The 14,544-nt window shown below is 35.1% G+C and overlaps 1 protein-coding gene and 1 long non-coding RNA gene across 2 annotated transcripts; both read right to left on the bottom strand.

The window, feature by feature from the left end:
- Positions 1 to 1,009: 1,009 nt before the first annotated feature.
- LOC124404553 lies at positions 1,010 to 5,296 on the bottom strand. Its single transcript, XR_006929018.1, has 3 exons — positions 4,898 to 5,296; positions 2,579 to 2,731; positions 1,010 to 2,437 (listed from the first exon to the last, which is right to left on the bottom strand). It is a non-coding gene; the product is annotated as an uncharacterized LOC124404553 (long non-coding RNA).
- Positions 5,297 to 5,389: 93 nt separating this feature from the next.
- Positions 5,390 to 13,541, bottom strand: LOC124404549. Its single transcript, XM_046878769.1, has 7 exons — positions 13,303 to 13,541; positions 12,294 to 12,471; positions 11,435 to 11,552; positions 11,193 to 11,337; positions 10,886 to 10,973; positions 10,382 to 10,754; positions 5,390 to 10,014 (listed from the first exon to the last, which is right to left on the bottom strand). The coding sequence occupies exons 1-7, from the start codon at positions 13,364 to 13,366 to the stop codon at positions 5,710 to 5,712; spliced, it is 5,271 nt and encodes a 1,756-aa protein (XP_046734725.1). The 5' UTR covers positions 13,367 to 13,541; the 3' UTR covers positions 5,390 to 5,709.
- Between the last annotated feature and the right edge of the window lie 1,003 nt (positions 13,542 to 14,544).

Below are 14,544 nucleotides of genomic sequence, written 5' to 3'. Positions count from 1 at the left end.
GTAAATTTACTGTTGTCGTGAGTAAAAGGGTTGAAAATGGGGAAATCAAACCTTTGGCAGTTCGTGTTAGAGATGAGATAGAATTATGAAAAAATTATGGAATTACTTTTGAATTATTTTGAGCCGATTTGGGGGGTGAGACAGTCGAAATTCAAAAATGACCATTTTAACGACCACCCTAATATACATACCTATATATATGCGTACAGTTTATAACCAGTATACACATGTACTATATGTAGTACATGGTTGTACATACAAAAATTACAAAATTTTCTTATACCAGTAATATAAATTACACGAAATACAATACGAGTTGTAAGTATCTATGAATATAGGTACTCTATGAACAGAAATTACTGAAAACTTATTTTTACTATTATTAACTAGAAGTACGCAGGTCATGATTCCGTTTATTTTCTATTAATTTCATTTATTCATTCATAGTTTTTATTTGTTGCTGCCAATTCCAGAAAAAAAAAACTTAATTGCTTTAATATATGTATGAGTTTATACTTTCTTTTTATATATTTGTGGTTTTCTACAATGTATAGCCTTGATATGCGAACTGCGTCTATATCTATAATATTACTTGTTATAATAATTATTGTTAATGAAATATATTTTCTATGGTACACGCGCACGTGTGGATATATTATGTATGGCTTTAATGAACTACGTATGTGTTTGGCAGGTTTCTATTATTCAGGTTTTACTAGATTGTATGGATTTATTTATTTTATCGCGGTGCTCTGTCTTATTCATTATATTAGCCGTATAACCAGCCTGAAATACTAGTTAAAATTATGACAAGTATGATCGTAATAAATGAAATAGAGAACCTAAATCAAAAAATAAGAATCCAGAGTTTACAATGAAATTTTTGTATCTCTAGCGGTACAAAATCGATACAGAAATGACAGGGGAATAAATAGAGGGACAGAGGACTTTGAGCACACTTGAAATATCGTCAAGTGAAACGAGAGGAAAGGGAATAAATAATTTTTTACTATAAACCTGAAGTCGATGACAAGCAACATTGACAAATAAATAAATAAACTAACGGCTACACATGTTATACCTACATAATAAGGAACCGAACTAAAATTATCAGACTTATGGGTTTTCTTTTAATATCGCCAAAGACGAATGATCAATTTCCTAAGTACTAAAAGGTGCAAAATTGTCATACTTATTGTTGAGCATTTTAAATTATAAATATCGTGAATGAGGTTAATAACTTATTATTTGTCAGCGACGTCGTCACAGTAATTTGTGCGTTGAATAAATATGTGATGTAGTATTCACGCTTACATGTGCCGTGTCATAGAACAACGATCGACTCTCTGTATAAATGTATAATTAATATAAATAAAGGCTAAAATATAACTAGCAGGTGGCGGTCGATATAAAAAAAAGAAAAAAAATTCTGTTTATCTAAATAAATATACGAACACGTGTCTAAACTAAGTGATAAATTTAGACTTCCTAAAAATAAGAATTGAAATACATTGTACTTTCTCAATTGAAATTTAAAAAATACCAATTACGGTACTGAGATCAATACTTGGTCGATATACTTTGACAAATAATGCATAATTGGTAAAACCATTTCGATACACGTGAATTTACGTTAATAGCAATTAATTTTACACGATTGCTGATTTTTATCTAAAAGGAAATGAATAATAATCAATATTCAGTTGCAAGAATATCATCGATATAAAACTTGGTTAAAGTTGGCTGTAAAAGTTCACGTCATGATCGCTGGATTCAGCCAATAATGATCACTCGCAGAATTATACGGGAACGAAATTGTTGAATTACTTATTACAGGGACTAGACATACTACTTCATTAAACTCAATTGAAACGCGCTCTGTACCCATTAAGAATTCAATGAATTAAGATAATTAAACAAATTAAATAAATAAGATTTACACTTTTTCTTAGCAATGATATGCGATATTTTCAGTTCTATAATATATATGGTAACTGTCTGTCATTACGGCACAAATTCATTCATAAAATTGCTACAAGGGTTCGGAAGCTATTATTAATTTCAGTATTTGACACTTGATAATTTTCCATAATATTGACGCTTAATGGAATGAGTTATTGGTGGAAAAAGAATGAAGAAACGTAACACATATATCATCTCAACTTGGTTACAGTATCTATCCGGTTCATAAACTCTCAGCTTATCGCTGATAATTTAAGACTAATCTAACATCAATGCCTTCCTCGCTCATTACAAAGCTCACAGACCAACCTGCAGCCATTGCGATCTTCTTATATTCCTCGAATAAAGTCAGCTGCTCAAATTTTCCATTTGTACCTTTTCTCCTTATAAGTGAACGATGTCAAAGACGACACGTTTCTCACACGTTGGCTGCACATTTTCTCATCACGATCATCCCTTCTCTCTTTTCAAATTGCTAAGGATATCCAAAGTACTTGTTACAACAAATTCTTCTATCTGACTTGTGTCTGCTTTGTACTTAATGTTATCGATTCGAGATTTAGATTTTCTTTCCTTTTCGCTATTTTCCAAGAAAGTTTATTGTTTTTAGACTTACCTTAATTCACTTGACTGCGATATCAACAAAACATGACGGCCTGCTGCTTTCCTCTCTTGCATCTACTCTCTTTATCAAAGCATGAAAGAAGCATTTGCTTCGCTATCATCCTGGGCTCCACATTTTCAAAGGCAGTCTTTTCATCGGCGTTAACTGAAAAGCACATCCGTGGTTAAGGAAGCAGTTAATTCAAACCGTCGTTCAAGTCATGCAAGTTTAATATAGATTCTCACAGCGTCTAAAGAAGAATAAGTTTGATCAAAGTAGTTAAGTGAAAGTGAAATAGTAGCGAAAGGAACCAGTAAATCTTTACGTTTTATTAATATTTTTACCCGTGAAAGATTTTTTTCCATCGAAACAAACTTAGTATTTAAATCATGCAGTGGGGGTCGGGAAAAAATTTCAAATACATTCAAAACGCATGCGATAGATTTAGCAGATAACGCCAACGCGGAGAACATTGAAAGTTTTTGCTCAGGAAGTTTCACACAATAATGGTCAGTTTGCTTTTTTTTCAATCATTGCCAGGATGCTACTTTTGTTCATTTATTTATTTATTTTTATTGTAAACATGTCTACTACGACGAGAGAGTGAAATAAACTGGCAAACTAACAGTTTCCTCTTACTCACGGGCAGTGTGAATCCGCAGTGTTGTCAGTAAAGCGAGAGTCGAGAAGTTGGATCCTCAAATTGCTGCTCGAAGAAGCACTGCTGTTAGGTGTATTATTCGAGGTATCCTGCACGTCTTTAAGTCTGTTGGCATTCATTTGAAAATGTTATTTCAAGAGGAGAAAAAAATTTATCTACATTATCATTTTGGTCGGATAAACGAGTGAACGGAATGACATTGGGAAAGAACAAACAATGCTGGAAATAGTATAACACACCTAATTGCAACATCTCTTCAAGTTACCAGCAAAATTAATACCTAAAAATGATGCGTTGATTTATTCTTATATTCTTATACCTACTAAACATGAATTTTAATTTTTTTTTTCCTCTCTCGCTACACGTTGTTTAGGCGTTTTTTTTTCTTTTTTCTTTTTTTTTTTTTTCATCGCTTCAAGGTACAAATTTAGCTAGCGTTTTGTCGGGTGATTCGAGATTAATCGCTGTAAGAGGAAAATAAGTTAAGTGTAAAGGAAACTGACGACGGAACTATTCACACAATCCTCGACAGTGTTTTTCATTTTATTTGAATTCTCACAAAGGCTGTTATTCTTACACAGTGTGTAATTTTTCCCTCTTATTGAACACTTTTATTCTTTTTCTTGTATATTATTATTATATTTTTTTTTGTCGGGGTTTTTTTTTTTTTTTTTTTTTCGTATTTACTATTTCGAGTACGACTCAGTTTTAATATAATATAATACTATAACATATAAAAAATAGCACCACATACCACCTTTAGCACTAATTAATTATTCGATTATCGTACGAGATATCAAAATCACAGTTTTCTATTATCCTGGGAAGATAATATATGTGTGTATATATATATATATATATGGGTGAAAACACCATGATATATGTATATCATTTAACAATATGTTATTCGACATTTTTAATTAAGCAGTTTAAAAGATCAATATTAAAATTCTGTCAAAAAATATCTTGTGATTTTAATACTTTTTTTCATGCCGACAACAAGGCAAATTTCAAGCAAAGCTTACTTTTTAAATAGTATCCTTGTGAAATTTCAACGAAACGTTCTCGTATCCTCTTCATTACGATTTTTTGTTTTCATTTTCTTTTAAAAGGAATCGAAATGGAATTCGATATACGACACTATGGAAAAGTTGTGCTCTAATTGCGCGACACAGTACGTTTGAATGCGCATAAAAATAAATCATAAGAAATGTAGTAGTATTAATGATAATAGTAATAATAATAATAATAATAATAATAATAATAATAGTAGTGATATTAAAATTTTGATAAATAGCCAACAAACGTCAATAAAGAAAGATAAATAAAATTTGGAAAATTATAATTTTTATGTTTTTATAAAACACAATTGTGTAACGAAATATGACTTTTTTGCCGTATCCGGATCAATAGAATACCCTAATATCACCTTAGTACTTTAAAAGTACATAGATATAACAATGAAAAGATTTTAGAAAATAACATCAATAAATTTTTCTCTCTGGAAAAAACCTTTTACCAGAGTTATAATTTTTTCTAATTCGCAAATATCAATTTCTAACGCCTTTGTAAATCACGAATGTGTATAGGCGAATAGATTTTTGTTCCACAATCATCGTGGTGGACACATATTTTCTAGATTATTATATCACAGGATAAAGTGGTCTTACCTCCAGGCAGACGTAGTACTAGTAGTAGTAGAAGTAGTAGGAGTAGTATCGATGCCAGAATTTACTATACATACTTCTCTTTTTTTAAATATATAAAATCTACTAATGATTGTATAAATATTTTTTCAAACAAGATTTCTACACCAATATTCACTTTTTCAAATATAGAAACGATTCTACTCTCACAGCTTATTAATATACCTAAAATTTCAATTTTTTTCGGCTTTTTGTTTTCTTGCTTCTTTTCTCCAAAGTAAAAATCAGAATTTGTCATTTACCTTGACCCAGGCGATATCTCTTGAAGTGAAAAATATCATCTATGTTTGCATACATGTGTTTGAATATACACATGAATATATACATGTTTCTATTTACATTCTTCTATAGGACGCATTTATCTCAATTCTTAATTTTTTTTTTTTGTTTTGAAAATTCACCATTCGGTAAAATATGATAATATATATATATGAAAAATGTTTACGGTACTTTTTATAACCCGAGATCAAAATACTTTGAAAATATCAAATGAACAATTTCTTTCAAATATCTTCCAGTGATGACGATCCTGCTTCATCTTTGGCGCGCCTCTCTTTATCTTCATGACGAGATGCTGATGTATTAAATCTTCACTTTTCCATCTTCCGGCAAGACATTATGTTATCTAGAATCTTCCTGCTGTGGGTTAATTACAACTATATACACGAATATTAGGATTTCAAATTTAAATAGCCCATGCAACGATCTTTTCTCCTCGCTTATTTTATATTTTATAATGATAATTGTTCTCACTTCTCGATGTCAAATAGTATTAATCATCGGCCAGTCTTTTTACGTTTACGTTTCGATTCGGTCAACGTGTTCAATTTTGGTTCGACAAGATCGATGATACCATCATAGTTGTAATCCACTTTGGGAATGTTTCTTGTAGAGCTTCTGGTTTGTCTACCTTTAGTTTTACCAACGTTCGCCTTTTTCGTTTTTTTAGGACTCTTTGGATGGTTGGGAACGATGGTCGTTTTTCTTTTTAACGAAGATGGCGATGAAATTGCGATCTCCTTACGCTGGGCCAGGGTTTTAAAATTTTTCTGACATCCAGACGCCGTAACATTCACTTCAGCAGCAGTTTGACGCCGATGCTGATTGAGTTTTCTGGCTTTCTCATCCACGTTGGCGCAATTACCTATCGAAGTAAGCGAAGTGTCCTTCAGATAATCCCTTCTGATCATCTCCGTTGTGTGATGAGATGAGTCATCTTTGATTCGAGGAGATAATTCTATCACTGTGGAAGGCATCGTCGGTTTTTGCTCGAAAACAGGGACGGCGTTCTGTGTGAGATTTCTAGCTTCCAGAGCGGCTATGGACATCATCGGTGTCCCTGGATAGTTCTCAACTTTTTCAAGTTTTATCGGCGTGTCTTGATAGATCATTGACATCATTGCATGGGCTTTCAGTCTCTTTTTCAGAGGTAATTTACTATCGAATTCAGGTTTATACTTCACCTCTGGAACGTTATTTTTAACATTGGTCGGGCTTAATACTTTATTATCTATAATACTCTGCTCAATTTTATGTAGCAGCTGATCGTCGTCCAGCTTTGCCAAAGCTGCTTCAGCCAGCTTCAACGTCTTCTCTTGAACAACGCTGTTTTTAGCAGTTAGTTTAGATTCGGTAGGGACGAAGTAGGAATTCGTTTGAAGGAAGGGCGAGTGAGGTGGTAGATATTGTCTGTAATGTACTTCATAAGCACATTTCAAACAAGCACAATGGGACAATTGACAAGTTGGAATAGGTTGCGGGATTGCTTGATACGGCTGGGAAGAACTCACCTTCATATTACAAGGCGCGCAGTCACAGTGCTCGTGTTCAAGACTGTACAAATTTGCCGTTGTAGTTACTGTGCTATAGACATGTGGGATTTTAGGTGGGCTCCTTGAGTTTAAAGGCAACATGTTATTGGGATTAATATTATTATAACTTCTTTTTGATACCTGCAGATGAGAATCGCCAGGCGTTAATTGACTTCCGTAGCAGGACGATCTTTTGGTAGACAAGTCGTCGACACAGCTTTCAAATTCTTGTTTTATATTCTGTTTAAATGTTAGATTTTCAATCGACGTACCTTTAACTTTATCTCCACGCTTCTTACTTGACAATTTCCCGCTCAATCTTCCAGTTGTTGTCATATTAATCACACCAGATTCTTGACTGATCCGCTCATTCGTCGTCATTTGAACATCGTTCGATGTTTCAGTGAGGATGATCACCGGTGGCGGAGGTTTTTTAACCGGCTCTAACTCTACCACAGATTGCGGTGTGTCGGTACTTCGCTGCCTTGACATCTGGTCGTAGCTACTTTCGTTCAGAATTTCCTCCCTAATATATCCGATATCCGGTTTATCTCTGTGTTGGGAAAACTTTTCAGCAACTGGTTTGAATTGCTTAGAAACCTTGTTTTTACTAGCAGTATGCACTTTGGACCGATGGGTTTTCGCTCCTTCTTGACGATCCGTGTTCTTTCTCGAGAGATTTATCGGAATATGGTTCATAATATCGCGCATAGCTGTGGAGATCCTTTTGGTCGTTTTAGGAGCGCTCTTTTTCTCTTCGCCCAAACACTCGGCTGTATTGTCGCTCGCTTTGTTGATGATGTACAAGTTACTGTTTGGCGATTTTTGTAACAGAACAACAGTCTCTCCGTTAACTATAACGTTTGTACTGTCCTTAATCATCTGCGTTACGTTTTCAACTGAGATCATATTATTATGCAGTGTACTTGAATTGAGATCCACTGTCGTTTCTAGAACAAGAGGAACCATGTCTAAAGATTCATTTTCTGTTACATTATTATCCGACTTTTCTGACCCCAAGTCAGTCCCGTGGATTTTATCGTCGTTTATTTTTTGCCAAACACCCGCTATTCCGTTGATGCTCTTGCAGCTGATCGTGTTATTTACGTCAAGCAAGACTTCATTACTGACTTCTTTGATCACACCGTTATTACTCAATAAATGACTTCTTTTTATTTTCGATTCAGGACACGAAATTTCTTCCCCTAAAATTTTTGGTTTAGTTAGCGATTTCTCAGAATATTCAAGGTTAAATACATGCTGCGATACACTGGCCAGCAGTGATAAGCCATCAATATTTTCACGAAATTGAGACTCTTGACTCGCTAATAGATCATTTGAAATATCACGAATATTATTTTCAATATTTTCAGTAGAAATCAGAGTATCGTTTATCTTTGGTATCAATGTCTCTTCGTCGACATATTCATTCTCCACATTAGTAGTCGATTTATCTCCAGTTTCAGCTTCAGATTCATTGTTTGTAGAATTATGCTGATGTCTTTCGACGATCTCTAACTCTGTGATTTTCTTTAATTCCGTACCATCCAATTGATCACCTTCACCAGATTTGTAGTCACACTGTTTTAGAATATCGTATTTGATAGGCGCTGATTTTTCAAAATTTTCTTCGTTATCCTGCTCAATCCGACAACGATAGGAGTCCGCTTCTTCTTCCTTTTGCATCACAATCAAAATTTTATTCTCTACGTCTGGTTCTGCGTTTGCATCTACAATAAGCTGACTAACGTCTTGCAGATGAAATTTAGCAGAGTTTGTATTCTCAGAATCAATGACTTCAAAGGCAGCGACGTTATCAGAGCTTTCCTCTTTCACAGCAAAGTTTATCACCTTCTGAATTTTACCCGACTTATTCTCGTTGTCCACCGACTGTTCTTGTACAGTATTATTCAGCGTATTCAAGTATGTTTCGCGAGATTTTGTCAATCTAAGTTCATTAGTGTGGAAAGTTATGTTCGTTAGATCATTATTCAACTCATCTTTAATCCTTGGTAAATCATTCTTGATATTATTCTCACGGTTCGTATCGCTCACCAAGTAACCGGGTAACGACGAGTCCAGTTTCATGTTTTCCATCTCAGAAGCGATATTAGGATCCTCACACGATTCGCTTATTCCGCTATTGTCCTCTGCATATTCATCAAGATCCACAATTGCCACATCCAAAGGATTCCGAGTGAAAATGACACTGACATCGGAGCTCTCTGACGGACTTCTGTAAGCTTCAGATGTTTCAAAAATCTCGTCTCTTTCTGTACTTGATACCTGTTTGTGGACCACTGACGCGCTGTCGTTTTCAATCGAAACAGTTATAGAACCTGTTTCATTTTGTTTAGATGGACTATTCACGTGATTCTCACTACTAGTATCCGCAGTGCTGTTGTCGCCGTCATAAGTCTCAAACATGTGACTTAAAGTATTAGACAATTGAACAACAGATGTTTCTAAATGAATTTCGGAAAATGAACCGTCGCAATTTGCATCAAGATTTAACATGTGACTAGAATCTGTGCGAGCAATTGTAACTGTAGTTGTAGCTTCGCACGTTGCCAGTTTCTCGGCACACTCAGACTTCTCGTCTTTACAAGAGTTTGCTGAATATTCTACGGAAACAAAGTCGCCCGCAACGTTTGACGATACGCAATTTTCAGGCACTGGCGTTGTCACAGTTGATAATGATTCGGGTGAAGTCGGATTAATCACAGCATTAGCCGAGAAAACTGAAGGCTCTGGAGTAGTTGCAGTGGACAAAGACCTAGCCGATGTGCTGCCAATTATATCAGGGAGTGTTAAATTGTCGGATGAATTGCTCTCATCAGATTGAGCTTTCTTCTTCTTCTTCTTTTCCCCTGTTTTTACACTTTTCATGTTAAGTTTCTTCTTCACTTGTGCCAGCCAGTGAAGCTTGAGCTGCTTTTTCTTTTTTATCACTTTTTCCGTTATTTCTTCGCTCGTTAGATCGATATACAGAATGTCACCTGTCTTCTTTGATTTGGGTCTTGGAAGTACTTTTCCAGGTTTATGCGGCTTCAATGGTACTACTTTACTAGACTCATGTTTTGTCTTGACGTTATTTTCCGATTTCGTACTTTCTTGGGCGGAACATTTTCCCATACAAATCCCGCCGCTGCTGCAGATGCAGTTTGTTTTCAACAAATTTTGCTGGCGTGTTTCTACATCTGGTATATTGACATTATCGGTCAGATTGTCAATGTGGTTCGTATCTCTGGACATGTCACTGCCTCCCAACTGGGAATAAATATACATGTATATATTAAATGTTACAAACAAATCCTTGAAATGTTTTTTTCCTCTTCAAATTACATCTTGAACAAATAAATGCAATCTTAAATCTAAAAGTTTCCCTTATATTTAACAACATAATTTGAAATTTACCAACACGTTTATCACTGTAAAAATCTCAACTCAGAAACAAAATGAACTTAGCGATTATTTTTTACTGTCGTTACTACATACAACACACCTTAAATTACTCATGCAAGATTGAATCTAATGTGTCCTATCTAGAATCACAGAGAAGGAATTGTCTCAAGAAGAAAGTCTTGATAAGATAAAGAAAAAGGATAACAAGGAAAATGAAGTTTTAAATACATACCAGTTCCAAGTCATCGAAGCTAGGTGTGTTTGCAGTGAAATTTGGTTTACTGAGGTCACCCTGATTTTCATCCTCTCGATTTTCCTTGCAGTATTGGACAAATAGTTTGCACGCCTTTTCTATGTCAAATTTGTGTAGTAAGAGAAATTTAGTAGAATTTGCCTGAGACTTTGGAACCTTTGGCAGCACATATTTGGCCAGAAATGGTGTTGGAGACACAGGAGGTGGCCCTAGGTGTAAAATGGCTGTCGAATTTATCTGATTCTTCACAATCGCGTTGTTATTTACTTTTTTCCAAAGCCGATAGATCAACAGGTAACGAACATACATCGTGTCACAATTAGGTCGTGCAGGTATAGTCTTGAATACTTTGCTGTGAGGGAAACGTAACATGTTTATTTAATTGTTACCAATTGATTTGCAGATTGATTTAGTAACAGCTATCAAAATCAGAAAACTCTTCTATTGTCGACGAGATATTCATGCAATTCTTAATCAGCTTACATTAAAATTGGATCCAAGATGTCGTGGTAATTTCGATTGATGAATTTTGCTTTGATGAATGTATCCAAGATGTGTTCGTTTGAGTTTTCTGCAAATTATTAATAAAAATTATACATTTTTCCTAGCGTACGTTGCCTGCAATCATAATTTATGACATTAAACTCAAACTTTATGGAATATTATGTGTGCCACTGGTCACTATCCGTTAATCAACAAAATAAATTTAATATCGAAATTATCGACGTTTCTCGTTACTATTTCAGAGATGGTGCAACGAAAGAAGCAGATTGAGTGTAAATCAACTTGCCGAGGTAAACAAAGAGGCAGGACGTTAGACGGGCGGCTATTTTGCTATGATGTTCTTTGCCTCGCCTAGATGCCTTCAGCTCCATATCCATGTACATCGCCAATAAATCCGACATCTTATCCAGGTATGAATTTCTATCGCATATCTAAAATATTTTTAAACCGATTTTGAGCTTCTATTTATTTGCTGCGCAAAAGGAATCCAAATTGCAATTGCAATAGAGGATGATGTTTGATACTTACCTCTACAAGTTCTCGATAGTAGAATAAAAAGAAAAGCAACGTCTCGCTAATCGAATCTTTTAATTTCGCTGCCCTATAAGGTTTGGTGTAACATTCGGTAATGTTAACGCTCACATTTCTGGAACACACATGCAAACAATAAATAAACGAGTGATTTCAGAGAGGAGAGGAAATTATTTCACATACGTAAGTCGAATACATGTCAAGCCAGAAAGCAGTGCAAAGAATTTAACTGTTCAATTTTTTTAAGCAATCTACTTTGTAAATTTATGGTCAATTTATCGGTATAATTTTATTTTTGAATCTATAGTCCAGTGCTAATTTTTTTTGTACATTTACTGGTCTACAGAACAGATAAATTGAAAATGGTTTTCTTAAAAATGCAATATTAAATCTAACTCTAGAACTTGGACAATGTGCGATGCTAAAATGCATGTGCAATCAATTATATGAGTTACTTTACCTTGATTGCGTTCATGTGCATCTATAATGTCCAATTTTACAGAGTATATATATTCAATCTCTAAATTTTGCTTCAGGCTATCTAAAACTAACTCTTCGTGCAATTTTTCAGTCATCTTTTTTGCAATTCACACATTTTGTACTTAGAAACACTTCGTTACAGTTAATATAATATTTCTCACTCTCTCATTAGGCGAATCGGTACAGTAAATTAAATTTTATTTTACACTATACTTAATGTAATCTAGCCAATTTTGCATTGACTTTGTGGTCAAGTTTTCCACGAGTTTTCGAGTCGTTAAAGGGCTCGAATTTTTAATGATTGCAGTTTTGATGTTTCAGTATAATTAGGCATTTAATCATTTCTTTTGAAATAATGTTGTCAATAAATATTTACCTGGCGTAGAATTTCATGAGCTTTATTAACGAGACGATATTGGGCTGAGCCAGAAGGCACCTACACTTTTTCTTGAATTCTGAAATCCAAGGAAACAGTTCTTCGACGGTCGATTTACCTCCTTCCAATTCAGCCTTAGATTCTCCATTTCTTTCAAGTACTGTTCCATTTTCATTGACTGCGAATGTAAATTCATTTTTTCAACAAACGTGTTGATCAATACTGTGTATTATTTGTCGATGCAATAAATTTTCCATGCAAATGAATCCATTGAACCAAAATTAAAGACAAGGAATTTCAATATCTATGATGACTTTGTACTGAGAATTTTTGTACAGGTGTAATTAGGTGCAAATTGTAAAAAAAATTGTTAAATTTTTAAGTAAAAAAAAAAAAAAAAAAAAAAAAGGAAGAATAATGCTGAAAGAAAGAAAGATCGTCTTTGTTTTGGAAATTTTCGGGGTTCTTTTTTTTTATCTCACCACCCCTCCTTCTCCCCGGAAATGAACAGATGCTAAACGACCCTTCTTTGTCTCAAGATTTAAAATGGAAACATGAGAATGAAAAGCGATATCAAAATCTTTTAATAAAACGTAAAAAAAAAAACATCGCTCGAGTATTTACGACGAGATTTAACAATATTCGCACGTGGATTTTCAAGAGGTGAAAAAGGCCAGTCGGTTATATATCTGTGAAAGGTACTTGTTTCAAGTGCGTTAATTCGGAGGGAAATTTGTCTGCCAGAAGTGCAGCGAAACAGATGAAAAACGACGGAACAGACGATTTTCGTGCGCGAAGCAAACGTGAAGCAGGGATCGGAAAGTTATTTATTCCCTAAATTTGCGGGGAGATGATAACGGCCGATAGGTGAAAGTAAGGGCTTGATATAATTTTCCAAATTTAATTGAAGAAATATAGAGAAAAAAATGCGATACGTTGGCTTGCGCATTTTTAGGTTAAATATTGATAAACAACGCGGAACAATAAATATGGCCGAATGAATTTTTACCCTCAACTGGCGTTAACCGATCCTGGGTGCTCGTTACGGACGTTTCCTGAGTCGCTTCACTCATCGCGCAACAACCAACCGTCTTTCGAATACGTAAAACGCTACGTAAAGACGTTTGATTTTTTAAATCAAAGTATAACTATCTCCATCGCGATTCCCTTGCTCTCGTTGTTGCCCTGCTGCCTCTAACAACGGCACTGATGTTCGTTATCTGCCGTTTTTCAACCATCCAGAGGATATCCAATGGGATACGCAGAAGCACAGATCCTCGGCTTTTCAACGGTAGTCCCCAGAGCGCGCTACCGACTTCTTCACCAATTTGAACGTAGTCGGTTGATTCATTGTTGCATCGCATTCTTCGATTAATTCAACCGTCTTTCATTAGTGCATTAGTGACGGTGCACGACTCTCTTTTATTTAAAATTTTTTTATGAAAATTAGCGGGAACCTTTTTATAGTTAATTAAGGAGAAGCATTTGCTTTAATTTTTATGTCACTATTCAACACGGCGTCATTTTGTGCAATACGTTTACTGGAGATGTTATACGTAGGACGAGTACATCGTTTAACTGGCTTATGCGCACTGTCTACCTTATCAATACCGTATAACTGGATTATGAAACGATGGAAAATCCCTCCCAGCCATGTTAAACGTCCGTCTGACCTTAGGCCTTAGGGTCTCCAAAGCATTTGCCGTTCTAATTACTAGGAATTCGTAGAGGACACGAATACATGGACTCATAAACTTTACAGTTTACGATACGAAGCCCCGAAATGGACTTTCACGCTCCGACATAAGTCAATACTAAGTCAACCTCTCGTCTAATCGTTGAACGGCGTTTAGAATTCAGTGAACTCTTAACTACTGAGCCTTAAAATAGAACTTCAATAGATCGAAAATAAAATGTAACTTGTAGTAATCTGCATAGATTCATTATTCATAGTTAAAACATATATTTCACGTAGCAAAAGGGTGACGTAGAACTCGGAGAACCGTTCGGTTAATCAATATTCGGAAATCAGCCAGCCGAACACTTCGTTCAAATTTTTCATACCTGCACTACTTTGGCAAACATCGGATCACCTGCACCGCAATGCGATATTACCAAGGTAAGATAAGTGGTACGGTCGGTAAGGTAGAGGAGGCACGAGGATTCGTGTCTCATGCTTGACCGTCGCGCCGCGAGATGTCGCGCTTGATGGACAAAAACACGGTGTAAGAATAAAATAAAACCATAAACT

This window comes from Diprion similis, chromosome 3, assembly GCF_021155765.1.
Source record: "Diprion similis isolate iyDipSimi1 chromosome 3, iyDipSimi1.1, whole genome shotgun sequence".
NCBI lineage: Eukaryota > Metazoa > Arthropoda > Insecta > Hymenoptera > Diprionidae > Diprion > Diprion similis.
This window is presented reverse-complemented; position numbering and strand designations above follow the sequence as displayed.